The sequence below is a fragment of the Accipiter gentilis genome, chromosome 8, assembly GCF_929443795.1.
Source record: "Accipiter gentilis chromosome 8, bAccGen1.1, whole genome shotgun sequence".
In the NCBI taxonomy this organism is placed as follows: Eukaryota; Metazoa; Chordata; class Aves; order Accipitriformes; family Accipitridae; genus Astur; species Astur gentilis.
The window spans coordinates 31,426,079-31,453,197 of record NC_064887.1 but is presented as its reverse complement, the minus strand read 5'-3'; the positions used below and the strand labels follow the sequence as shown (position 1 = coordinate 31,453,197).

Sequence of the window (27,119 nt, the reverse complement as noted above, 5' to 3'; positions counted from 1 at the left end):
ATTAAACTAAATGTTAAACAAATGGTACATTTTATATTTTTTTAAACTCTATAGTGTACTTGAAGTTGTTTATCAAGAATTCACAAATGAAGCAAAGGTTCCCAAATCTTTTTCTCTTACAATTTTGCTCCTTGTTCTTTCTACGCAGAGCCTCCACCCATGATTCAGGTTCCTAATAATGTCACGGTTGTCCCTGGTGAAGGAGCCATCTTGACCTGCCTAACTTTAAGCACAGTGCGTTACAATCTCACCTGGCAGAGAAATGGCAGGGATGTGAGGCTTAAGGAGCCCCTGCGAATAAGGATGATGAGCAACCTGTCTTTAGAGGTGAAGTCTGTAAAGCTCACGGATGCTGGCAAGTACAACTGCATCGCTTCTAATGAGGGTGGATCTACCACAGCATCAGTCTTCCTTACAGTGCAAGGTAACAAGGAAACTGCATGTTAGTTAAATTTACTCTGTCATGGTTTGTATTTTCTTTATCTTGTGAGCTGTCTCTTTTAGTAAGTCTTGTACTTTATTTGTGCTTGTTGATAAAAATGCTTGTAGACTGATGAACATTATGTAGTTCTTCCCTGTCTTAAAATGGTGGTGGGAGTCACCAAAGCGCACTAGTGCTCATTTTGCGAGACTGCCTTGTACTGTGTGTCTCTGAGCCATGGTTTGATCCTCCTCCTGTAACTGCCAAATTAACTGCTGCACAAATGAATGGAGGTAGTTTTGTTGTTAGTGCCTCCTAAAGAGTAGAGCACAGAAATAGCTACGCACGTGCATACTACTCCCCAATATTTGTAGCCAACCTCTACTTTGAGAAAATTTACAGGCTGGCTATGTGGATTAATTTTATTTTTATTTTTTTCAGTGAAATCATAACTATAATTATGTATGTGTAACTAAATTGGTAAAAGTTTCTGTGATCATCTGGGTTATTTTATGTCTCTTTATAAAAGAATAGTACTTCTAAGTTTTTCTGTGTATCATGTTATTGTATCTGGTTTATAGTGCTAAGCTAAGAACTAATCACAATTTTATGAAGGGCTAGATTTTATGAAGGGCTAGATTTTATGAAGGCAAGGACTTTAAAAATGTCAGAAGTGAAAATGACAGTATGGCTGAGACCAAACAAAGTCTAGATCTGTGCTCTTGCTGCATACCAGGAACAAATTTTTTTAAAAAATATGTATAACAGCAGTAATCTCTCTTGGAGCTAATCCTTGTAAAATTTGAAAGTACTGCAAGTTTCTCTCTGTCTGTCTTGGTCATGTGGAGGTTTGAACCTTTGGTTCCTAGCTACCCATCTGTGGATAAGAAGAGGCAAAACTCAAAATATTTTAGAAGGAAAACTATTGTCTGCTTGTAGGTGACTCTTGACAGGATTTCTGCTTGGTGATTATACTGGGTCACATTCTGTGCAGAGTGAGTAGCCTCATTAACTTTGCTGCTGTAATTCTAGTACTTTGTTAACTGATGGAAAACTTAGAATTATTGAAAGAAGAAAAATTCAATGGAATTGCCTGGCTTAAGGTGCTCCAAAACAGACAAAGGTCAAAAGTGGAGTTGTAACATTTACTAATGGGATGTAGTTTTTCTTATAGGAAGAGCATACTGGTTTATCAAGGTGGAATAACGAGGTGTGCAATCAATTATGTAGGACCTATTACAAAATACAGCAGAATGAAGTGTTTCTTCATTGATCTGTTCGAATTACCCTTAGATGGCTACAGCAGAGTGTAACTGTTAAATATCTAGCAAGGCTGAAGGCAAAAAAGCCATTAAAAAAACCTCAACGCCCATACGTTTGGAAAACTTTGTTTTAAATTCTACAGGATTTTTCCATCAAGACAGTCATTCAAGCATGTCAAAGGCAGCAAGAGAAGGCCCCCCCCTCCCTTGTTCATCTCTTCCTGGGATTTAGATTTTCCTCCCTAATGTCTGTAGACCAGCTGGGAGCTTTAACACAATGACCAAATCGCTTCTGGCAGTTTTTTATAGTAAAGTTAAAGAAGTTTACTGCTGCCACAGCAGAATATTGAGTTTCAAATCACTTATATATGTAGAATGATTATATCAAATATTTGGGAATTACGCTTTGGCTGGTACTGGTATTGCTAACAGCTTTAAAAGATGTTTGAGGTAACCCTCTTGGACAGTTTAGATGGGCTTAGTTGAGAGTCTGAGTTGTGTTTTCTTTCATTTATGATGAAAGGATGCTTAGAACTGAATAAATATGTAGAAAATGCTAAGCTGTGGCTGAATTCAGATTTCTGCAGTGGTGCCTGCCTCTCTTTGTTTAGAAAAAGTAATCTACTGCCAACCTTTCAAACGGCTATATGCAAAAGCTGAATGGTGTCAGGATGGTTGTATGCCCTATTATTTGTGTTCATTTTAGTTTGCTTGGACAACATGATTTCTATCAGATTTCTGGAGGTGCTCTCGTGTGTGATTGTCATGTACAACCTATAGTGCTTGACAGGGTCTAGAGTAGTATTCAAAAGAACAGTTTATTTTTGGCAGGAAAAGATTAAAGGGTGGCTATGTGTACGAAGCGAAAGCTTTGTAGTGTCATTAACGTTCTGAAGAAGGAAATCTGAAGTCTTGTTAATAGATTGAGATGGTTTGTGCTTTATGTAGCTGCAAATTAAATTCATATTGAAGCCCTTTATTACTGTTGGAACGGTTCCATATATATCTCTGAATTTTGGATCATAAGAGAATAAACACTGCTTTCACCCCCATTTTCTTTCTGGAGTGGGAGTTAAGGCAGAGAACAAATGTTGGTAGGTCTAAAAATAACCCAGCATCTGCTTCACATGCTTAAGTGGACTGTAGTAAACCCTCATTTTGAAAGCTTTGTTTGATGCTGCTGTTTCTGAAAGAGAACATTCATCTGATTTTGGGTTGTTGGTGGTTTGTGGGGTTTTTTTTGTTTTTTTTTTGTTTTTTGTTTTTTTTTTTTTTGCCAGCAGCTGTACAAATACAGACTGAAATCTTGAATGAGAGTTGACTTTTTCCCCCAGTTGTGTGTTCTGTGTTAGGGAGAACATGCTATATAAAGTCACTAATTGTCCCACACTAATACTGAGCACAGCTAGATGAAGATCCCATTTAAAACTGGTGTCTACTTGTGGAGGAGTGGTGTCCTGTTCAGGGTAGTCTGAAAGGTCACTGAATGCAGTTTTATAAGTTTCAACGAGTATAAGCTTTTGAGCCTTCTAGGATTGTATTGGTGCTTATAGAGTGCTATGACTAACTTTTAAAGTACTTGCTCATCTTTGGACCTTGTTAAATGGTGGCTACATAGTGTGAATTGTTCAAGTCCTTCCAACAGATTGGTCTTATATGGAAACATAAATGAATTTGTAAGGGCAGTCACTACTTTTTCATACTCTTCATATAATTTGTCAGAAGCCTGGAGGAGTGTATTGCAGCTGTGTGAGGCTAGAGATTGGCCAGGAGTATGAACCATTGGTGATGCTATAAACTTTTCAATGATATATTTCTCACTGATGAGGGAAATTCCATCAGCATGTAAACTTTTTCTTTCCAGTTTGTGACAGTCTTGTAGGCAAAATATGAATTTGCTATATGCATATTTATCAGGTTGATTTAATATGGTGTGTTTTGATAGCTTGATATTTTGTTCTTGATGTTTTCATACACATAAGTAATATTGATTGAGGGGGGGATTTTGAGGCGCTTACGCTTTTTTTTTTTTTTCAGTTGAAACAGTGTGCATGCTGAGGAGATTGTGTGGTGGTTTTTTTGTTTCCTTCCCCCTCCAAGAATTTCAAATACACAATTAAAACCCAGATCCCTGAAATTCAGGTGATGCTAAATGTGATTTTTATGGTAGTCTTGGTTTTGCATGTTTGCTGGTGTAAGTAAGAGTAGACAGTGAAGCACTTTTAATGGTTGCAACTGTGTTTTGCTGCTACAACACAGCTGTATAGTATGTAGAAACTTTTATGGCTTTTGCTTGTATTTATGTTGGCGATTAGTAGAGATGTTTGAGTTTAGTAATCTCAGCATACAATGAATTCCAGCAGTAGATTAACAAGAACTGAGGCAAGACTGAACATTTGTCTTATTGGGAGCCATCTAAAGTAATCATCTGCCAGCTGCTGTGCATTGAGCTCATTGATGAACAGCATGCAGGTCAGCATACTATTCAGATATATTTCTTTATCTGTATGTACAGGTAAAATGAAATCATACATGCTGTAGTTACTATGCTGTCCATAGCATAGTGGGTTTCCTTTACCTGCTTATTTTAAAATGTTTGAATGCCTGTCTGTTATCACCATCACAACTGAAAGGCGTTTTTAGCACCTTAGAAGTAGCACTGCTAAATAATTCAGAGCGATCTGTGCTAGTGGCTAAGTGCTAAAAGCACCTAAGCTGCACCTGCAGAAAAGAAGCAGACATACTATGTGTTCCACCTGCCCACATAAGTAAAGTGTATGTTTAACTTTGGGCACTGAAGAATTGTCATTGCTGTAATAACAGTCTGCTAAAGGATCTTTTGTAAAGCCAATGCATGGCCAATGCATACTCTTGCTGTATGAATGGAGTCAACTACATTAGATGTGCAGTGGGGTAAAGTGGGACCTATTAGCCTGACAAGATGCAAATGTGCTGTCTGCTGTAGGGAACTGATGTGGACACTTACCAGCCAACCAATAGCTTGAAATCCAGGTTGAAAAAAAATTGCCCAGGTGACAGTGTATGTGACTTGGCTCAACCAAAGCAATGGTAATACTTAGGTACATCCCAGACAAGGAGCAGAAAGCAGAACTGAACAAAGGAGCAGAAAGCAGAACTGAACACACACAATAGGACCTTCAGCATGAATGTACTTAGATGTGGAATAAGTCCAGGAAAGAAACTGTCTAGATGAACAAAAGGTAAATCGCCTCCTTGGCATAACCCAGTGCTTTGTTCCCTGAATTTCCTCTGCTTTTTTGTCTGAAAAGAGACAATACAGAAATAAACATCTTAGTCTTTGAGATAGCTATATAACTGATTGTGTGAATATCATTCACTTAGATACACGGATACACACTGTAATAATGGGCAAGGAGCAGTTTGTTATACTGTACTGAGTTCTTAAGCATGGAGAAAACAAGAAAGGGAATGAAATTGAAGTATTGCTGCTTTACTTGCTATTTCAAATTTAGAAAGTTAATTAAATGCAAGGTATCTGTCCTGAAGAATGAAAGGAGTTTAGTGCCTTCTGTGGTTCTTTCCAGGCTGTTATTTGGAACTGTCTGAGAAGATGAGTTCATGGTTGGTTGTTTTTTTTTCCCAAGCTGCGTATTTCAAAGATACTACCTGAAATCTGTTATCACTGTGACACTTCCAGCCCTGTTAGAACAGGAAGTAAAACAGTTGAACTCTCAGCAAAGTTCTTTAATGCAAATGTCACTATTCTTTGAAAGAAAGAGAGCTGAATCAGTAGGTATCCTAGATGCTAATTATAATTCACTGCAGACTCAATGATAGTCATTAAGCTGTTTTTCAGAAACTAGACTCTTGCACAGGAAATGCAGGTTAGCAGAAGGGTCAGGAATTGTTTGAGCAGCCTCTCTAGAATTCTCTGCCACTCAAGAAAATTAATGAGTATCCCCAAGGTCACTTGTCTTCTCCACACAGCTGCCGTTCATAAGAGGTTCTTTTCTACATTTGCTGAGGGGGAACTGATGGGGAAAAAATTGTGTTATTAGACCAATCACTCTTATGGCCTGATTTCATGAGTTGGACTGAATTTATTGTTTGGGGAGGTTTCTTTTGATGGTATTCCCTGGGTGAGGTTTGTACAGGTGAGTACAGAAGTGGGACAAAGAAAGCCCTTTTATCCAGCTAGAAGTATCTTTAAATTTTCTGTGTCTTTTAGATAACTTGTCACAAATTCAACTAAATAAGTGATGATTAAGCTTTTGCGATTTTTCATAGTATTCAGATCATGCATCGTAGGAAGAGGTTTTACTCCAAGTAATTTTTAGTCCTAACTTGATGAAAGATAAAAAATTAGGGTATTAAACAGGAAATTAGTGTCATGCATCTTAATTTCTGTCATTTGATTTCTTGCTCATTATTTTCTTGCTGCTTTCTCACAGAAAATGTAGGCCTTTAGAAAGATTTCTACGAAGAGTTTTGGAGGAGTGAAACCATAACATGTTCAGAAATTGGCATTTCTAGATGTCTTCTGACCTGCACAAACCTCTGGTTCAAGGCAATATTTTATACAGATCTCTTGGAAACTAGCTTCTTGCAGGATATTTGATCTCTGTTACTGCAACAATTAATAAAAAGCACAAGGAAATAATTAATTAATCTATTAAGTATTGTACTTGTAGCTATAGGAAAGGTGTTGGATTGGCAACCCTACCAGGAAGGCTACGTGCAGTCCTTGTTTATGCTCCTGTGCATTACCAAGTTCAATTTACACGTCAATAAAGTGAACTGTCTCTCATGTGAAGATGGGGACACATCCCCTGAGAAGAAGCCACTAAGTTTTGGATGTCAAAGTCCCCCCTTTCATTTTCTGTAATGTACTGATTTTCCAAGATGCTGTTTCTTTATCTACAGCATGTCAGGGCTGCTCTGCTGGAACAGGAAGCCTTGACATTTTCATTTATAAAGGTGCTCACCAAGTGTTTTTTTTCTGGAGTCTACCAAGTTCTAGGGCTGACACTAACATAATGTAGGTTTTCAGACAGTTTGAGATCAAAGCCATTCACTTCCATTTATATGTTTCCCTGTGGAAAAAACTAAGGCATATCTATAAAACTCACAGTAACACAAGAATTAGTAGACATCATTGTGGTCACACAGGACTTCGGTCTGAAGAGAATTTTTCATACCAGCACTACAGTTCCTGTATTACTAAAAGCAGGGCTTTGTGATAAGCATCTGCTCTTGCTGTATCTTGGTAGTTAGGATCCCAAGTAGGTCAATTCAGACCCTTTTAATTGATGCAACAGGAGTGGGTTGTACCTATAGAGAACTACTAGGGAGCAGACTGGACAGAGGGATGGGGCTCCATCTATTCTCTGCCAGTATTTGTGTGTGTGTAGGAGGATCTGGATGGTCTTGAAGTGAAGTTTTACAAAAACCAAACCCTTGTGAAAATTTGCAATAAACATGGGCAAACTGCTGCAGTGGTTGCATTCTTACATGGTGTTTTTTTTAATCTAGATACATTTAAATAGTTAGCCTTGTTAATGCATTACTTGTCAGGTGAATAGGTCAAATCATTCAGTTTTCCAAAAATGTTCTTAGTGTAAAAGGCGAGAAAGAATCTTGAGGGTGCTGCACAAAAATATTGGTACTTTGAGTAATGATTCAATCAAATATCATCTGCAGAGTGGCTTTTGGGGAAAAGTTTCTCTCAAAAAAGAAAAAAAATGCATACAGAAAGTAGTGAAAAAGCATCAGCAGTAAGTATGTTTTTTACTAATAAAGACTGATAAGAGGGGTTTTTTATGTTGTGTGAAATAAAAATTTGGTATTTGCTGTTCCTTTTTCATGCTAAGTTTAACTGCCTGAAATGGTTTTAATGACTACTAGGGCCAAGGATGGTTACAACTATGAATGCTTCAGACTCTGAAATTCTCACCAACCTTCTTTCTCTTAAGAAGTGTTACATATTATCTGTGTTGTTTAAGAGGTTTTATTCTGCAGCCTTGGCACTGTAAGGAGCTTGTGCTTCTCCTGACCATGTATGAATCTTCTCCCCTATGATACAAAGAACAAAGCAAAAGAAATCAAATTGGCCTGTCACACAAGAAAGCCTGTTCTATGTGCCTGCCTGATTGCTGGCTGTTGAGCAAGAAAACAATGTGGTTAATTAGTGGCAAATGTGGCCTCACTGATTCTAGCTGGTAGCTTGAGTATTACAGCTATACATATTGACTTCTTTTTTTTCTCAATTAATTTAATTACTTTATGTATTAAATACAAATATTTCTTCCATCTTCTGCTCTCCTGGTAATATTATTGTGTGAAAATAACTGCATGGACAATGGTGTCCTGCCAAAGCATGATGTGTAATTGCTATATGAGACAAACAGTTTCCTGATACCAACATGAGAGGAGACCTTCCTGAAGACCAGAGCATGCAGAATATCTCCCAGTGTCTCTTGGCAGGATTTAAAACAAAATTTAAATAGCTGAGAAAGCTGTGCACATCATGAATTACTTGAGGGACTGTTCTGTAACTTGCATCCATTTCTTGCCTCTCCCAGCCCCCTTGTATGTGGATTTAATCCTAGTACTTCTGGAACTATGGTTCTGCCTTCCTCTGGTGCCTTTCCTGCTCAGAGGTTTCAGACCCATTATGAAATGTAGCAGTGACTTTTCAGGACCCTGTAGCTTTTTATTAAATCTACTCCACAAGTGAAAACCTAATGACCTTGGGGAAGGTTAATGGCCGTAAATTTCAGAAAGGAAATAAGGCATTATATGCATCTGTGTTTACAATTTTGCAAATGTGTGCAAATTAGTTGCTGTTTATTATTTAATTCATTCTTGTCTTTGGCAGTATAGCTGTCTGGTTTTTCATACACTTTTACTTACAGATCTCGGAATCCTTTACAAGCTCACACAGCTAGTTAATGACTGAAAACAGAGTCATCAAGTCCTGGCAATAATAGTTCTGCTTCCCAGAGCACCCGGTGCTATACTGCACCAAAGAGCCTTCCTCAAAACAGCAATTACATTTCTCTTCAAAAGAGGGGGTTTATGTGCTTAATAGGGGCATGCAGATAAATTTGCACGAAACACTAACAGATGTGAATTATTCATGAAACTCTTAACACAAAATATTTTATTTAAAAGTATGCTAGAAAGGTTAAATCAAAGTTATGTCCATACCTGTATACTGATGTTACAACTAATTATATTTCAAAACTAATATTTTTTGTGGTAACCTTGCTCTCCTGTTTAATAAGATGTATTACAGGACAAATCATTCTACAGTAATTGTGATTGTGGCAGACAACAAAATGTCTTGTATCCATGGGACGCTTAGGTATTTCCCTGCCTTCCAGCTGTAATGTGTTGTAATTAGTCCATATTATCAAGTGAAGTTGGACCTGCAGAGGCACAGACACCTTGTTAAAGTCAGGATGTGACTCAATTGATAATATCTTTAGATTTGCCAACCTGTATTCCCCAAACCTATGCTACTCTTGATAAGCCCTTCCATGTAGAAGGTGAAGAGATCTCCTGCTGTTCTTACCTGTGTTCTTAATTTGATGTTTGAGCATTTGAAAATCGTTTAATTTCTCATTATGTCATTTTCTGTCAGTCACTAATCCCCTGTCATTAGGTGTGCTGAGATCACGAGGAGGAAGATTGTTTTCTGAGTTCTGTGTTTTAATGCCATTTGCTTAAAAGCCTGCTGACTAAACCCCATGGTGTTTATGCCCTGCAAGGAGCCAGAAGCTGCCTCGCTTCTGTCCCATAAGCAGCACAATCTTCTGCAGGGAGATTATTCTTCCAGGCCAGAAACACTGTGGGTTTTAGTTAGCTCTTTAAGCAAATGGTATTACAACACAGAACTTGTATGATAATCTTCCTCCCCATAATGACAATGGTATTAATTCTTCCAGAAAGGCGGTTGTAGTAGCACTCTGAATTGTTGCTGTTTGCATTATGACAGACTGAACTAGAAAGATTTATGCTGTTCACCTAGAAGTTGCATAGTATCACCCCTTCATCTTGTCCTCGATGGATTATGCCGCACATAAATAGATTGTGTGTACTGGCTCTTACATACATTTTTCCTTGGCAGCCACAAAAATGTGCCAAATGTCACCTGAGTCTATAGGAAGGTGTAACTCCCACTGAAGCTAATAAAAAAAGCTATGCAGAGCAGCCCTGGATTCAAAGTAACCTCTGTGTTACATGTATTTAGCCTCTTTTACTCTCCCAAAAGGGGGAGTTAGGCTTAGGCTTTTCATTCTATGGTTGCCACTAAAAAGATCAGCTGCAAAGGAATACATGTTAATACAATACGTGATTCACAAGAGGCAAAGCTCCTAAGATGAAGATTGATACTACTGATCTAATAGTAGCCAGTTTCATGCCATAATCAAGATGTAGTACTAACTGCTGCTACTTCAAGTTGCTACTTTTTCATCCCTTAAGTGGTGTGGATCATTTTCTTGCCACTCTAAGCAAGACAGTCATATGTACCATAGAAGAAAATGTCAATTGCCACAGTGAATTGTTTTGGTGGTCTTTTTGACTGAGGAAATCTGTCTAAGGATATAAGTGCATGAATTCTATGAAGTTCACCTAATGACTTTTCTGGTGAAAATGCAGCTGAAATCCATAACATCCACTGGCATGGTTAACACTGCAGATTCAATTGTCTTCAACATGATTTTGGTATTAATTTCTTTCTGTGTGTGTGTGCACATAGATTGTCACTTTTATTTTTATCACCCAGGTTATATTCTTACCATCGGCATGCCTGAAGATTTGTGGTCATTGGCTTTAACTTTCAGGAGCCTGCACAAGTTTGTCTTACGTTTATCAAAATTGGCTCTGCTGCTGCTTTGCTGAGTTTTAAGCATGCATTAAAAATTCTAAGTTAGTTATTACATTCAAGTTGAATCCATGTGAAACCACTAATGCTCTCATAGTTTCTATTCAGAATGATGCCCTTGTACAGCTTATGCCTATTTCAGCCTGGCTTTGTCACCTTGATGGATCATGTTGGTGAACTTTGCTTGGTTCTGGCAGCTTTTTGTCAGAATTGGTGCCCTCATTTGGGAGCTCCAAATTCTGCATCTCAGAACAAAGCTAACTGTGTAGGCCTGTGAATTAACTTGGTCTCTGTACCCTGAATCCTGACTTGCATACCTTTATAAAAGTTAGTATGTGTTATGCTGAGGAATTAGTAGATTGTTCTAGAGGAAGCGAGAGATGAGTGGGCTCTGACCTTTATCAGGATTGTTTTCTCACTATAGTACTGTTTGAAAATGGGAATAAGGTCATTGTTATAATCTGTGTTTTCTAAAAGTATAATTTTAATTGCTCTTTTTAATTTCTTTTACTAGAGCCACCTAGGGTTGTCATTTCACCGAATAATCAGACTTTTACGGAAGGCTCTGAAGTGTCTATCAGGTGTTCTGCAACAGGTTATCCAAAGCCAACAGTAGTATGGACACACAACGATATGTTTATTATTGGTTCAAGCAGGTAGGGGTTATAGCTTTCTCTATTTTTATTTGTTTTCCTATGCGAGCAAAAAGTTTTGAAGAATGCCAAAATATTCTATTTCTTCCACAGGAGTCTGAGTTTTGGAAATAGTACCTCAACCTTCACTTTTGTAATTCTTTAATTTCAATTTTCTCATCTCTAAAAGAGAAATACTTCAGTTCTTTTCTTCAGAAGGCTTTTTACAAGATTAATTTAAATGCTTTTCACAAAATGCATTGATATTCTCTGGTAGCTATAATAATACTAATATTATTGTTTATCATGAGAAAAAAACAGCAATACCTGTTTGTAAACCATCTGGTCATGCTGCTGCTGTTGCTGCTTGGAGTGTGGATGTAACTGTTACTCTCTTTTCTTTAACTAATCGTTTTGGTTGGTTCCCTGTGTGTTTCCCAGGTATAGATTGACCCCAGAAGGCACCTTAATCATAAGAAAGGCAGTTCCAAAAGATGCAGGAGTTTATGGTTGCTTGGCAAGTAACTCAGCTGGCACAGAGAAACAGACATCCACCCTTACATACATTGGTAAGTAAAAGAAACAACGTAGTGAAATTAAAGAAGCAAACTAATACATCAACAGGAAGGAACTGTTAAAATTGGTAGAACCATGCAGAATATACTAGTAGAAATTTCAGAAAACTCAGAAAAGATGTTGAACAGCTCACAAATGTCTTTTTTGTTTCCTATTCAAATCTGAGTACTATTGTTAAGTGATATTTAATGCTTAATGTTTCTTCTTATGCTGTTTTTAAGGAAAAAAAAAAAAACCTAACTAAAATTGGGTATTAAATTGAGGTAGGCTTGCAAACCTGAGTAGATCTTTGGAGAAGGAATTATGTGTCTGTAAATTCCTGTAGCATGCTTAGCACTCTGGAGCCTTAGTCCTAATTGTGTACTCTAAACACTACATTAATATATTAATAGACTACTGAAATTTTTGATGACTAACATCTGGTTGGAGTGAGAGAGAGACTGAATCTTTTTACTTTCTACATGATCAAACTCTTCCAATTCTTTCCTTAAATTCCCATATAGTCTCTGTATGGTCCCAGTGCTCTGGACATTCCAGGCTCTACTTTTTCCTGTTTCCTGGTGTTTGTCACCTTACATGATTTTTAAGGCTTTCTGACTTTTAATGCAAATACTCTTCCATATAACAAGAGAAAATTCGAGTATTTCATGGTTTATGTCTTAAAAATGGCATATATTTTGGATGAGGAACTTAATTTTTTCTGTATTGTTCCTTTTTAGAGGGCCCAACTTTGACCATAGTTCAAAGCGAAATTCTGATTGCTCTTGGAGACACAACTATTATGGAGTGTAAAACAACTGGAATCCCACATCCCCAAGTTAAATGGTTTAAAGGTGCACTTCTTACTTTGTGTTTGGTTTATTTACTTTAGCAATAACATTCAGAACAATGATCTTGAAGTGACTTATTTTCTCAAAAGCTGTGTAATTCCAACTAGTGACTGATCTGTGAAATTCTAAATCTAGAAGATGTGGGCACTTAACCTCTAGGGCATAAATTCTTGCTCCTGTTTAAATACAGTGAATGAACATTCTGTAGCATAATTAGTAAAAAAAAAAAAGCTGAGCTTTTTGCCTACTTAAATAAGGTTTATTCTTGTGACAGAAAAGCTGAGGTTTTTGCCTACTTAAATAAGGTTTATTCTTGTGACAGAAAATGGTTAGCTATATGCTACAAAAATTGCAAAATGTTTTTCTGTTTTTCCTATTGGATCTTTGCTTGAATTCTTTTGAAATGCCTAGGGAACTTTTATTTCTTCTTTCTTCCAAATCTCAGAGTTGTCTACTACAATTTCTTAAATAGGGGACCAGGATATTGGGTATCACAACTGCAGGAGTTTTCATAATATTAAGTCAGAGAATCCTGTCTCAAGACTGAACATTTGTTCTCACAAAAAGCAGTTGATGCCTGTGTGTTATTGTATAAACCACCTCCCTGCTGATTTTCTGGAAAACCAGTAATCTTGTTTGGTAGATATTGCTAACAGATAGCTTATCCAGTCCAATCCTTCATCTCCGACAGTGGCTGGAGGGAAGCACAAACCCTGTTGTGGTCTGTTTGCAAATAACTATCCCTCAAAGGAAGCTACGTCTGAACTCACTGCAGTTAATGCTTGCCTTGCATTTTAAAGCAGGAGTCAACAGGCTTTGATACTCATGCTAAAGAGTACATGTGGGTGAATTCTGAATGTTACATATCAGTATTGTGGCTTCTGCTGAGCTTGAGAGGTAGCAGAGCTGTTTTCTAGGTTTTGTGGAGTTCCCAACTTGGTACAGAACTGGCAGACAAGTGGCTGCCACACATAGTCTCTTAACTTGGAAGGAGAAATATAGCCTGGTACACTGTCCTAATGCTGATCTCTGTCCAAAGCTACTTGGGTTTGTGTTCTCCATGTGGAACAAATAAATAAAAAGGGATTGTATCTAATGTAGTAATGAATTTTCCACTCAGTTGAGCAGAAGTCAGAATGCTCATCTGCTAAATGAGTAAAGGCACATTGTGAACTAATCTCAAACTTGCACCCTGTTTCGTTGGAATAATTTTGGTAAATACCCTGTTTTATTTCAGTTACTTTTTTTCTGTCTGGACTTAGGTGACTTAGAGTTGAGGGCATCAGCATTTCTCATTATTGATACTCATCGGGGTCTTTTGAAGATCCAGGAGACACAAGATCTGGATGCTGGTGACTATACTTGTGTGGCTACTAATGATGCAGGGAGAGCTTCTGGAAAGATAACTCTAGATGTTGGCTGTAAGTAGCTTGCAATCTAAGGCAGTAAATACTCTAATTTCAGTGTTTCCATATCTGGTCAATGGTGCCTTGTTTATTTGAACCTTTCTCACAAATACGTGTAAGTCTGTGTGTGCTGGGAACATCTTTCTGGTGGTGTTCACTAAGCTGTTTCCTCGTCATATTTGGACTTCAACTTTCCTTCGCTCTTACCTCTTTTGCTAAGCATAAAAGTTATGAGGAGGAAGAGAGGCAGAGACAGAGGAAACTGTTCAAACCTCAACCTAACATAGTTCTCAGGTAGAGAATATATTATACTAACTTATGTTACTACATGTAACTTAGCCCTTCCTCTCCTCTTTTCCTAATTCTTTCTAACTGCTTGTAGCCTAACACATCACATCTTGTTAAATGCATGTTCCTGTCAGGCACATACACTTTCTGAAGCAATGAGCAATACTGTTTGACGGAGATGAGGAACTTAATAATGCTAACACTTGAGCATGCATGTTCATCTGATGGGGGTGGCTGTATCTTTATTTCTTTGAGGTGTTTAGCTTATTTCTGAGCTCCTCGTTGTAAGTACAGAGCATGCAAGGCTGCTTTTGTAAGGTGTTGCTAGAGGTGGGAATCTGTTGTTAGAAGAATAATTGTGCATGATGGGACATAAATTGAGGTTGTCAATAGTGCAAGCAGAATGCTAATGTCATGATGCAACCCCAAATCACTTTCTGTGTACTTTTTTTTTCTTTTTTTTTTTTTTTCCCCCAGCTCCCCCAGTTTTCACGCAGGAACCCAGTGATGAATCTGCAGATATTGGTTCAAACATCACGCTGCCATGCTATGTTCAGGGTTACCCAGAACCAAAGGTTAAATGGAGGCGGCTAAACAGTGCTTCCCTTTTCTCAAGACCATTCGCAGTTAGTTCTATCAGTCAACTCAGAACAGGAGCTCTATCTGTTAACAGTAGGTAGACTGAACTTTTTTAAAAAAAGATTCGAGAAGGAAATATGACACATGCAATGCATTCAAGTTACTATACTCCTTTATAAAATTGTTAACTTTGTAAAAAGACTGGATTTTTATCAGAGATTATATTTCTGATAATGACTTCATTGCTTTTGACATGCAGTTCATTTTCCTATGAGTTTGTGAATTCAGTGGTGTTTGGTCATGGGGCTTCATTCTTCTTCATAGAAACTATTACACCTTTGTTTAAACATATGTGGGTTATGGCCTCTGTTGATACTGAGGAGCCATGGATTATGGATTTTCTTTTCTTTTCTCTCTCTCTCCTTTTTTTTTTTTTTTTTTTTTTTTTTTTTTTTTTTTTTTGTTGAGAGAGAGAATAATTTCTAAACTCACTGTTTTAGACAAGTCCTAATTTGGGTAGTAAAAAAAATTCTGCAAGTGGCTTTGTAATTTTACTTACTTAGAGCATTTCCATCACCCTTACACTAAGTAATATTATTCTGTTTTCTTAATTAGCTTTTTTATTCCTTTCTAGACATAATCAGGTTGGGTGCAGTAATTCCTCGCTACTGTACATACAGTGGGGTAGCTCATGTCTTGTGTACTATTTTGTGGGTGTCTGTTCACATATAGACACACTGCTGTATGTAGCAAGTAATATTGCATAGTCAATGCACTACATGATAGCATATGTACATGTAGGTATATAGTGTACTACTATATATTATTTGTACACATTAGTATATACTAAAATATATGCAATAAAGTGATGAAAATTATACATATATATATGTATATAATGCTTTTTTTTTACTCAACTGCTCATATAGTCATTGCTCCTGTACTTGGTGACAGATGGAAAGGAATGATCTGACCAAAACTGAGTATTTGAAACTGAAAGATAAAAGGATAGGGTATCCATGTATTGCAAACTTTTCAATATAATTTCAGATGCTGCAATCAGATCTCTTTTTTTTCCCCCTCTAGATTTGTGGGTCAGTGATGAAGGAACTTATATCTGTGAAGCTGAGAACCAGTTTGGAAGGATTCAGTCACGGCCAGTCACGATCACAGTAACTGGACTGGGTAAGACTGGTTAATGTCAGTGACAACAGTGACAGGAAAGACTGGCAGCGTTTCAATACCTGGAATACACTGGAGGAGGTGATAGTTGGTGGTGTTTGTACAACAAATAGGATGTCTGTGGGTTATGTACATACATCGTGACGTATCTACATGCTATATTTACACATATGTAGTCATCCACACAAACTGAATCAGAAGACTTTTGCATGGATATTGTAATGGATTTCTAACCTGCAAAATTCACCGAACATTGTCTTTTGACTGGCTACATTAATTTGAATTAGTTCTATCTACACTTTATAGCACAGCCTTTAAAAAAGTGATTTATCTTGTCTTCTGTTTCTTATTTCTAAGTAAATTTATTAAGGAATGAAAAATCACTGTAATAATGAATGCTAATGATGGGATTTCTACCATTTAATTCATCTTAAAAAAAAAAAAAAAAGAAAAAGGCAGCAATGAACTTGCTTAGGTCAGTGTTTTGATGTAACTGGGAAGGAATTTTAGTGATTTGACAAGACAGTAAATGTCTAGCTTTGACAATAGCTGTGCTGTTAAGGAGTTGTTTATTACTTCAGTTGGACAATTGAAATAAAAGGAAAAATAATGCTATGGAACGTATACATCTGCAGGAGGATAAGAATGGAGTCCATCTGCCATCAAAGAAACCATTTGTTAACTTAGAACATGTAGTGGGAATCTGTAGTGCTAGCAGTATTTGATAGACATGTTTTTACTGATTTTAAAAGTGTTATTTAATACCCAGTACTTGAAATTAATTTACCAAGCATGTGCCCAGGGGTGTTTCCTGTTGGGTCTTCACAAAGCATGCAGAATTTTCTGCTGTGTTGTTGACCTCTCTTCTAATCCTTTAAAAATTTTATGCCCGAAAGAAATTACCGCTTATTTTTTGTCCTCTCCAAATCTGCTGCTTTTGGTCTTTGGTGTTTTGCCTAAGTAAGGAAAAATAATGTATCAACTTGGTAACAGGGGAACATGAGTTTTTAGGGAAATGCTGGTTTGGATCCAATTTCAGCTGGACAACGTCTTCCATTTGCTGGCATTCCTTAGTCTTAGGATCATTGTACGTGTATTCTTCCAGCTTCCTTTCTCTTCTATGCTACCCCACCCCTTCATTTGTTTCTTTCTTTTTTCTTGCCTGCATCGTTGACGTTTCAGATAGCAGAATCCTATCTGGTATTTTTTGTTGTAAAATTATGTTGGAACTCTCATGCTGTTTGTTGATGGCAATTTTTTTCTTGCCCCTTTTTTTCCTTTCTACTTAAATTGTATAGTTTTTATTGTAGGAAATGTTTCTTGCTCTGTATTTCTATAGTACTTTGCACAAGGAGACCTTTGTCTGATGCTGCTGCAAGTAGCATTAGTGACAAAAATAATAATAAAATGTAATACTTTACATGAATATATAAAAACTCCTAATAATTTATTCTAATTCTTTCTTTTGTTCAAGTTACACCTCTGATTGGAGTAAGTCCAGCCACAGCTAATGTAATTGAGGGGCAGCAGCTTACTTTGCCGTGTGTACTGCTTGCTGGAAACCCCATTCCAGACCGGAGGTGGATTAAAAACAGTATGGTGGTAAGACTGTGTTGCTTCCTGTAAGATTTATTGGCAGAGAAAATCTATGACTGACATTTCAAGCCACGATAACAACTTGGTTTAATTTACAAAAGTTGATGCACAAATATACTGATAGATTTTATGCTTAGAAGTAAAGATGCTTCACGAGATTGGACTGGCTCTCTGGAAACAAGGATCCAATGTCATCACGGTGAATTACAGCACATAACCACCACTCAACAGGAGCTGCTGCCACCTCAGGAGAAGCCAGTTGTCTGTATCTGTAAGACAGTAGCTGTTTCTGAGTTTCTGCCAGTGCTGTCATTCAGAGTACAGTCATTCCCCTGAGAAATGATTGTTTATTATCGTTCAAAATATGAAAGTGGAAGTGTACATCCTGACGGTTATGCCTCACTGATCACTGCCGTGCTAGGAAATTTCTAACTCTGAAACATAGATGAGGGAATAGGAGATGGTAGTGGGGGATGTGAAGGTTTAGAAAAGAACTTGAAACCAAAGTATTTGTGAATTGTTCTTTTATCTTCTATTTTACTTAACTTTCAAAAGCAGTTTTATGCATTCTTGTTAGCTCTTGGATTTCAGCCTTGGGCTCTGAATATAGGAATGCTGGTGAAATATACCTACCAGAATGACAAAAGTACTGGAATTTAAACCCTGGTAACTGAAAACCTTTTCTTTTTCCCCATTTTTTAAAAATAAAGATAACAGAAAATTTCTGTAGATTTAAGGTTTTTTTTAATATCATAACTTTTACTGTTGCTGATGGGATGAGATAAATATCAGTATCCCTGTACCATATACTCCTTTCCTAGTGGTCCACTGCTCAGAGCATGAAAGAGCGTGTTTTCTTTCCCTCTTGGGAGCATGCTGTTGCCAATTTATAACTCCTGCAGACAGAAAGGTGGTGTAGACACTGCGCCGAGGTTAGTTGTCTGAGTGAAGTTTCATTTCTTTAGTAGTAGCAAAATTACTGACTTTAACATCCTTACGAAGCTGTGCTTTTTATCTTGCTTGCTAATTTCTCCCTAAAGCCATTTCTACACAGCTGTAATTAAAAAATAATAGCAAAATTTTTTATTTATTGTCACCAAGCAGAACCCTGCCTGGCACTACCTGACCCTTTACTTGCTAGTTTTCTGCTCAATTTTTTTTATCACTGAGAATCATTGGCCTTTTCTTTAGACTGTGTAAGTGCAAGTAGCACAGGCTGTAACTTCTGTGAGAAATACTGGCAGGATCCTCCTTGTTGAGTTGCTAATTCCTCTGTGTAGTAGTGCTAGTTTCCTGTAATTGTAAGCTCATGGCAAAAGCTACACTCCAAGGAAAGTGTTGGAGTAAGTTATATTTAGAGAAGAATGCAGCTTTTTCTGATCATGGCATGACTGGAACAATTTTGCATTCTAACAACCTTTCTGTAAGGCAAGTCTATGTTGCAGAGCTCATGGATTTTTTTTAATGTTGCTACAGGGTATATAACTTTTAAAAAATTACTCTTTGGTGAAAGTTAAAACTTTTCTTATCTTTCACAATGGTATGCTTCAGAGCTGATCTCTTCTACTTGATAGATATGGCACGTTTGAAGTTTTTGATAACTGTAAAAAAAAAAAGGAACTATTTGTGGAAGAAGAACAAGTCATTGCACTCATCAAGAGCTGATCTATGATCAAATTTGGTTACTGGAATAACATAAAAACATGCAGTAAAATAATTCAGCTAAATTTGGTTTTGCTTCAGTGCATGATTATAAGCATGAGTGGCAGTTCTATATGTGCTGCGGCAGAGTTGCTGTTGCAGATCTTAATCTCGCTCCAGCAGTAAATACAAGGTGATACAAAATTCTCATTTAAAATTAGCTTTTTATGAAAGATGGAAAGTAGGAAAAGCTCTAGTAAAATTCTTCAGAAATATATTATTTTTAAGAATGTGAAACAGTCAAGTAAAGCCACACTGCATCCCAAAGTAAATATTACTAATGAGTATTTTCTTCAGTAAAACATTACATCGCTCTTTTGGCAGCTGGTTCCCAATCCCTACATTAATGTTCGCAGTGATGGAAGCCTGCACCTTGAAAGAGTTCGGCTGCAGGATGGTGGTGATTATACCTGCATGGCAAGTAGTGTTGCTGGGACAAGCAACAAAACTACTACCGTTAATGTGTATGGTAAGAAACACTGTCTTGTTGCTTTTGAATGCAAGATGAGAGTGCATTTCCTACGAACAGCAGCTTTCACTAGAGCTTTTTTGTTACAGTTATACTAATTTCTCAGATTTCCTCTTTTGTCATGATGTTACTTCGTAAAGTAACATGCAGGGAAATTGGATCCACTGCACAGGAAAGAACTGAGTGATTGAGACTGTTTCTAAAATAAAAATAACACCATTTTGTGAATTTTGTAAAAGATCCTTATTGTTAAACATCTACAAAGGTTGGGCTGTGCGGTCTTCATCTCTAGCTTTATTAAAAAAAACAGATGCAAGTGGAAATCTACTGGAAAACCATGAAAAGTGCTGTCTGTGTGTTTCATAATTGGTATAAGGAAGCACGACTCATGGGAGAATTAGAATTAAAATGAATTATTAGTTTGGCAAAATGTGTTGGGGTTTTTTTTTGTGTGTGTGTGTGTGTGTCCCCTATTTTTTTCTTTAATTAAAACATACCAAAAATTACACTGACAGCAAGACATAGTGTTAGCATTGTGGTAACCCATCTGTATTTCAGCTGAAGATGCTTGTATTAACTCTGTGTGGGGTCACAACCACTTCGTGGTTTACAGCCTGAAATTTTCTCACATGTTAAATTAATCATGGGAGATTTATTTTAAGCTTCACTGAAGATGCTGGAACATCCTTTTATGTTAGGAATAGCTGCTATTTTTTAACACAGGCAAGTACTCAGTGTCTGATTAGGTCTTCCATGTCAACACTAGTTTCTGGCGTATTTCAGAACTTGAGAACAGAAAGGAGTATATTTGTATGTTTTTAGAAAGAACTAGTTTTTTTGTATTTTGGCCTTAAATTTGATCTTTTTTTCCGTTGTTAATTCAAAACCAGCTCAGTTAAGTAGGGGATCTGGGGTTGTTGTTATCTCTTGTTACTGATTTTGTGAACTGATCTGGTATTTTTATTCAAGTTCATCAAGACTGACTGCAGTCAGTCCCTGCAGAAACCATCACTGCAGTTAGCACAACTTTGTAGCTTTTATAACAAAGACTAAATGAACTTGGAGTGTGATCAGTTCTTCACTCTCATATCTGCTCTGTTCAAAATGTTGTCTATCGATGGAAACTGATTCAGCACCAAAAATGCCGAAAGGTGCTGTATAGGTTGAATCATGTACAATTCTGTTTCAGTAAGCCTAAAATGTTGTCAGAGGATATTGTGACACAGCCTTTCTAAAATGATTGCAATCAGCTATGTGAAATACCTACAGCTAGTTTAAAACTATATGTACCTAACCCAACCTATAGCTGACATGCTTTGGTATGAACAGGTATTTATTCTGTTATGAAAGACTGGAGAGTGGAGAGCAAAGTGGCTGGTCATTGTCAACATTAGGATTCAGAGAACAGGCTGAAAATGCCCAAACCCTGCTGCCTGTATGAAGTAGTAATTGAGTATAAGGATTTTATTGTAAGAGTTGTGCCATGGTTTGAAATGTCTCCTGCGCTTGTTTAATATTTGCATTCATTTTTAGTTCTGCCTGTTATTCAGCATGGACAGCAGATATTCAGCACCATTGAAGGAACCCCAGTAACATTACCGTGCAAAGCAAGTGGAGTTCCTAAGCCATCTATTGTCTGGTCCAAGGTAATTTTTCATCTTTGAGCTGTTCATGGTGAAAGATGAATTGAATGTATCATTTAGTTGTCATGAGAACTATATGCAAGAAACATGGCCAAAAGCATCAGTTGTGAGGGACCTGCAAATCTCTATTTATTCATATCTGCTTTTGTTTCTTAGAGCAGTGCTTTCTGGCCATGGTCCAGCCATAGATCAATGTTCTGTTCTTTAGAAGGGCTTTGGTTATCGCTGTGTCTTTGTTTTTAACACTTTAGAAATTGCTCGTATTCCTGTTGTGAATTGATAATTTGAGATTAGGCAACCTGCCACAGATTGACAGTTCATTTTTGTTTTGGAGCCTTACTTTAAGGTGAATTTTTCCTCTGAGGAAACTGTGTCTAATAATGGCATTCTGGGGTTAATGATCTATCACTTTTCAATCATGTCCTTGACAAGGTGTCTACTGAGGAGGACCTCAAGCTTTTGGAGAATTTGTCTGAAAGTCAGGCTCCACCCCCCCTCCCCCACCTTGAACAGCATAATTTCTGGTAATAACAGTTATTTGGGATATGTTGCAGTTCGCATGACATTGCTGTGAAGGCACTATTGTGTCTCAGAAGTTGTGCAGATGTAACTGATTGGGACCTTATGAACAGCTTTGTGTAAAAGAAGGAATAGAACATGGTTAACTGTCTTGGTTTGGTAGGGAGGAAAACATGGGAGGAGTTTTTTCTTACCACTTACAACATTCAATACAGACAAAGAAGGATCTGCTGACTAAGAAACACTTTATATAATGTATACAAGATCCATCTGGACATCAGAAATCAATGTCAAAATTAACTCAGTTGAAATCTTGACTTCTTAATTTTCTTTTAAGAATTGGGGTCTGTAAAATGTAACAAGCTTTCTGCATAAGAATCCCTGTGCTTCTGCTCTTATTACTGCTTAGACAGTGACACTTAAGGAGTGTGAAAAGTTAGTTGAAGTTAGTTAATTTGTATGGAAGGAATTTTGGGGCCAGGCTTCTTAGTTAATATAAAATATTTTGTGCATCTCGGCCATAAACAATGGAATCAGTACTGTAATATAAATTAAAACATTGCTCAATGTAGTCAGACTGTGTGCAGATTGTTTGGTCTACAGAACTGCATTAAAGAGCATAGAGCATATTGCACAGTAAAAAATTAGACCCAGTGTTATATTACAAATACGGTATCTTTCATACAAAGAATGGGTTGCAACAATGGGGTAAGCTAGGGGGGATGCTACAGGCTGTAACAATTTTTATATTCTTTTAATAATTTTAATGTTTTCATTAGATTTTATCACTGTAAGCTTTAGCTTTCATTGAATTAAACAGTTGTAATTTGGTTTATTTTAGAAAATCCATGCACTGTGGACTTTTTTTTTTTTTCTTTCCACAGAAAGGAGAAGTAATTCTTCCTGGCAATGTGAAATTTTCTGCAGGGTCTGATGGAAGTCTGTATGTAGTTTCACCAGGGAGTGAAGAGACTGGGGAATATGTGTGTACTGCAACAAACGCTGCTGGTTATGCTACACGGAAAGTCCAGCTGACTGTCTATGGTATGTATGAGCTAAAATCAAATAGTGTGTTATTGTCTGTCTCCTGTTGCATTCTACTTTAGATGGTAAAACCCACTCAGGTGGATTGTGAACTAGGATACCCACAGTGCAAACAGAATTTAAACTAATCTCTAATTGGTGCTTTTGACTTTGTCCTAGATCACTAGATCCACATACTAGGCAATTTTACAAATGGCTGATTCTGAAAGGCCTATTCTTCAGCCATTATGATTCTTTTGAAACCTCCTGATTCCTGTTACCTTGAGTTCATGGACTAGGATCTTGGGCTGATCATAATTTCATCTTTTATGGAAGTGGATAGGAAATATCTGTATAGGAATGGAATTTCCTGCTGGTAGAAGAATGAAGATGCATTAATCCCACCAGTCCCAAAGCTTCCTGCCATCTCCCAACATTACAAAAAGTTTGATTTAGGTGTAGGCTTGCTTTGCAAGGCTTTTATGGCTTGTAAGTATTGGTGCTGTAGTGTAACATAGTTCAGGTATTGGTTGCAAACTACCTATGCAATACAGAGCTCAGCATGTGTCTGAACTACATCGATCTGTTGCTATCCAGCTTTTTGGGTAGATAGTGCAGTCTTGCTGGTGTTTGTGGTATGACATGTAGGCATCAGCCAGTGTCTGAGCTACAGGCACTGTGTATCAGCATTACAGTGATTTATGTCTATTGCAGACACGTCATTAAAAATAAGATTGTAATGTTATAAACCTCATTAAAAAACTGATGTTTAATCTGAAGTAAAACTCTGTGGTGTTACATTTGTACAAATACATATATTCATTGCAGCTTCTTAACATGTTCCATGTTATAGTGAAACCTAGAGTATCCAGGCCTGGCGACCAGCAAGGAAATGCGTATGATAAACCCATAGAGATCTCAGTCATTGCAGGGGAAGATGTCACACTTCCATGTGAAGTGAAGAGCTTGCCACCCCCCATAATTACCTGGGCCAAAGAAATGCAGCTCATATCTCCATTCTCTCCAAGGTAACAATGTTTGATGAAAACAAAAGGAAAGTGAAATTGTGTCTAAGCTTTCAAGACTTTGGAAGGGCATATAATTTCTCATCACCACAGGATCAATCAGAAGGTATTAAGTTGTCCTGCATGAGGACCCTGTTTTACTAGGTCTTGAAACTCTCTTTCCTGAAACAAGTGTATGCCTCTTTCGAAGGATACTAAGACCATGCATCATTGTACAGCTTCCATTCCAGTGCATGTTTATATGCAAACGCAGGAGGCCAAGACAAAAGACATCCTGTTATATTTGTACTGTGGTGGTGCTTAGAGACCCACATAATCTGTGCCTGATTATAAATGTTTAAAAACTGTTTTTCTTTTCTTAAGCACTTCATATTTATGCTCAGGGGAGCATTGTCTGTTATTCATATGATGTCTGGGCTGCCAGTAGAATACGGATGATTATAAATGTTTGGGAGTGCTTACAAGGGCTTATAGTTGTCTGTGTTTTGGATCCAAAAACTCTCCAGATATTCTTGAACATGTGAAAACATAGCTAAATGCTGATAAAAATGTTGAGTTGGCAGCCTTAGAGAATGAAGAGTTGGGGACTGTCTTGTATACAGCATGGGCCACAATGTTGGAGTTCTTCCTTATTATTTTAGTATGGTGCAAAATAAGAGAGGAGACAAGTAGGTGATTATTCTCTGTATGTTCCCAGTTGAAGTGTCAGGTACTCTCATGGGGCATGCTAGTGCTTTCTAGAATTCAGGATACCTCAGAAAGGGTAAAGTCTACAGCTGTATTCACAAACCAGGAAACGGAAATGCTGGCCAAGTGGTCCACTGTAGCGATTGCTGTGCCTGTTGTCTAGTGTCTCTCAGTGATCTAAGTGGAGGGAGTCAGCCAGTGTCTGAGCTGAATTAAGGAATCGCCCAGACCTGAAGGTGAGCCTCTTTCCCTTGTGGCCAGATCTATATATCTCAGAGCCACCCATTCCAGTGGGTCTGCGACAGCCTCGGCAACTAAGAGCTGCTGGGCCAGCATATTTGGTGAAGGAGGCTTGTGCCTAGAGAGTTGATTTGTAGTTAGTAATCTGCGTGTAATTTTCTGCTGTGTCCGACGAGCATGTTGCATGCACTGACGAATCCATGTTCTTGGCCCCTTACTTATCCTCATTTTACCTCGGGAGACATTGATAAATTAGGCTACTTGCTTATGACTGTTGTGGAGAGATCCAAGTTGTCTAGAGTAACAGAAGTCCAGCTCAGCCCATTCCATAAAATTGTTTACAGATGTCAGCAAAGGTTAAAGAATTAGTCCAAACGAAATTGTTTGAGACCACCCAAAGATGATGTTAGAAATGTGACCAGTAAACAAAAGATGACTGAAATCAGAAATGAAAGAAATTTATTGGAAAGCAAATGTAATTAGTGCACAAAATTATGGAAAATAAGTTGCCCCAGCAATCTATCGTTTGGGGTTATTAAGAAAGAAAAGAAAAAAAAAAAAAGGTTTGGAAAAATATAGGCAGCAAAGGAGGAATCATAGTATCAGACAGATTTGGGTGGCCTGGAGGAAATACACTTCACTTTCTTTCCATTCATTTCTCTGGGCTGTTGCAGTCCCCAAATTCACCATTTATGCTTGTATGATAATATTGTCCTAATTCGACAGTGCCGGAGAAAGGAAGACAGATGATACCACCAATTCCCACCAAGTTTGCCTAAATTTTCTATGTAACCTTGAGTGCTAGACTTGAATTTCTTCTTGTCAGTTCTTAGCTGTCATTTTTTCTTCCCTCCTCATTTATTTTCCCTATCTTTATTACTTTTGACTTCTACATAAGATTTTGGCTTAGGTGGCCAATGTATCTTGTAATGTTACAGGCCTGTGACCAGAACTGTAGCAAAAAATTAATGCTATGTTAACTATTTACTGATGAATAATGACAGTTTCTATAAACACCAGAACTGGCAGTTTTGAATCAGAATACTCTTCAGAATCCTCTTTTCCATCTTGAATCAACGTAACATCTTTTTTTGCCAAGATGAAGTAGTATCAAAAGTTGTTTAACTTTCTGATCCTGCTGACCTGGGCTGAGCAAAAAATTTGATGGGAGGTTGAAGGGCTCCATTTCTGTACCTGTTTGTTTTTGTTGGGGTGTTTTTTTGTTTGTTTGTTTTCATTTCTAGAAACAAGACAGATTTTAATATGTCTTGTAAGTAGCTAGAACCAAACTTTGTAATTTGGATGTTACATTTTAGATATTTGCTGTATATTCTGAATGTAGTGGCTCAGTAAAGAGTTAGAAAAAATTAGTAAATGTAAGTCATAGTTCACTAATATGGCACAGCTCAGTGTGCCTTGTAGAATGGTGGTCTTTTAGCTCATAGCAATAATTAGCAATGTGTAAGTGTAGAGGTCATTCACCTTTCAATATGTGTTTATACAGTGTATCTGCTTCTTATTTTTCCAGACACACTTTTCTACCCTCAGGGTCAATGAAGATCAGTGAGACACAAGTTTCAGACAGTGGAATGTATATCTGTGTAGCCACAAATATTGCTGGGAATGTGACTCAGTTAGTGAAGCTAAGTATACATGGTAAGTTTTAACTTAAAGGGTAATCATCTGCAAGTTTCTGCATGGAATTTAGCATCATGCAGAGCTTTTCAAACGTTTTCCCTTATCTACATTAAGTTACTATTGACCTATATTATTTCAGGTCATATTATTTTCATGTGCAAGTTTTTATTGATTATGTGGAAAGGAAATACTGTATACATACACGCATATGTGTACATATATATTCACATGCACACCCCCGTTCTTTTAACGTTCCTTAGACTCGTGAAAGAATTATAGCACAATATGACATTTTACTCTTTTTAAAGTCAGCCAAAGGGATTTTAAGAGCTGAAATCTTTTGTTCTAATGCACTTAGATGTTCTCTGTGCAAGAGGTTTCTCAGCAGTAAGTTTGCAAATAGTGGCTGAGAATAGCAAAGTTTGATGAGGCTTACAGGTATCAAGTTCCCACCAACTTGATGGGAATTAAATATCCAAACTCTTTTGGTAGCAAATGTCAGTTTGCTTGCACACCTGCTCAGGTGGTAG

General features: G+C 37.4%; 1 protein-coding gene across 1 annotated transcript in view; it reads left to right on the top strand.

Annotated features, from left to right (window-relative positions):
* Positions 1–27,119, top strand: part of HMCN1 (hemicentin 1) — a 203,760-nt gene that overhangs the window by 68,505 nt on the left and 108,136 nt on the right. The window contains exons 11-23 of the mRNA XM_049809134.1: positions 149–424; positions 11,070–11,211; positions 11,629–11,756; positions 12,483–12,596; positions 13,856–14,014; positions 14,765–14,959; positions 15,953–16,051; positions 17,523–17,650; positions 19,670–19,814; positions 21,348–21,460; positions 22,861–23,020; positions 23,853–24,027; positions 26,480–26,607. Coding sequence (XP_049665091.1) covers positions 149–424; positions 11,070–11,211; positions 11,629–11,756; positions 12,483–12,596; positions 13,856–14,014; positions 14,765–14,959; positions 15,953–16,051; positions 17,523–17,650; positions 19,670–19,814; positions 21,348–21,460; positions 22,861–23,020; positions 23,853–24,027; positions 26,480–26,607 — 1,962 coding nt within the window. The remainder of the gene's footprint in view (positions 1–148; positions 425–11,069; positions 11,212–11,628; positions 11,757–12,482; positions 12,597–13,855; positions 14,015–14,764; positions 14,960–15,952; positions 16,052–17,522; positions 17,651–19,669; positions 19,815–21,347; positions 21,461–22,860; positions 23,021–23,852; positions 24,028–26,479; positions 26,608–27,119) is intronic.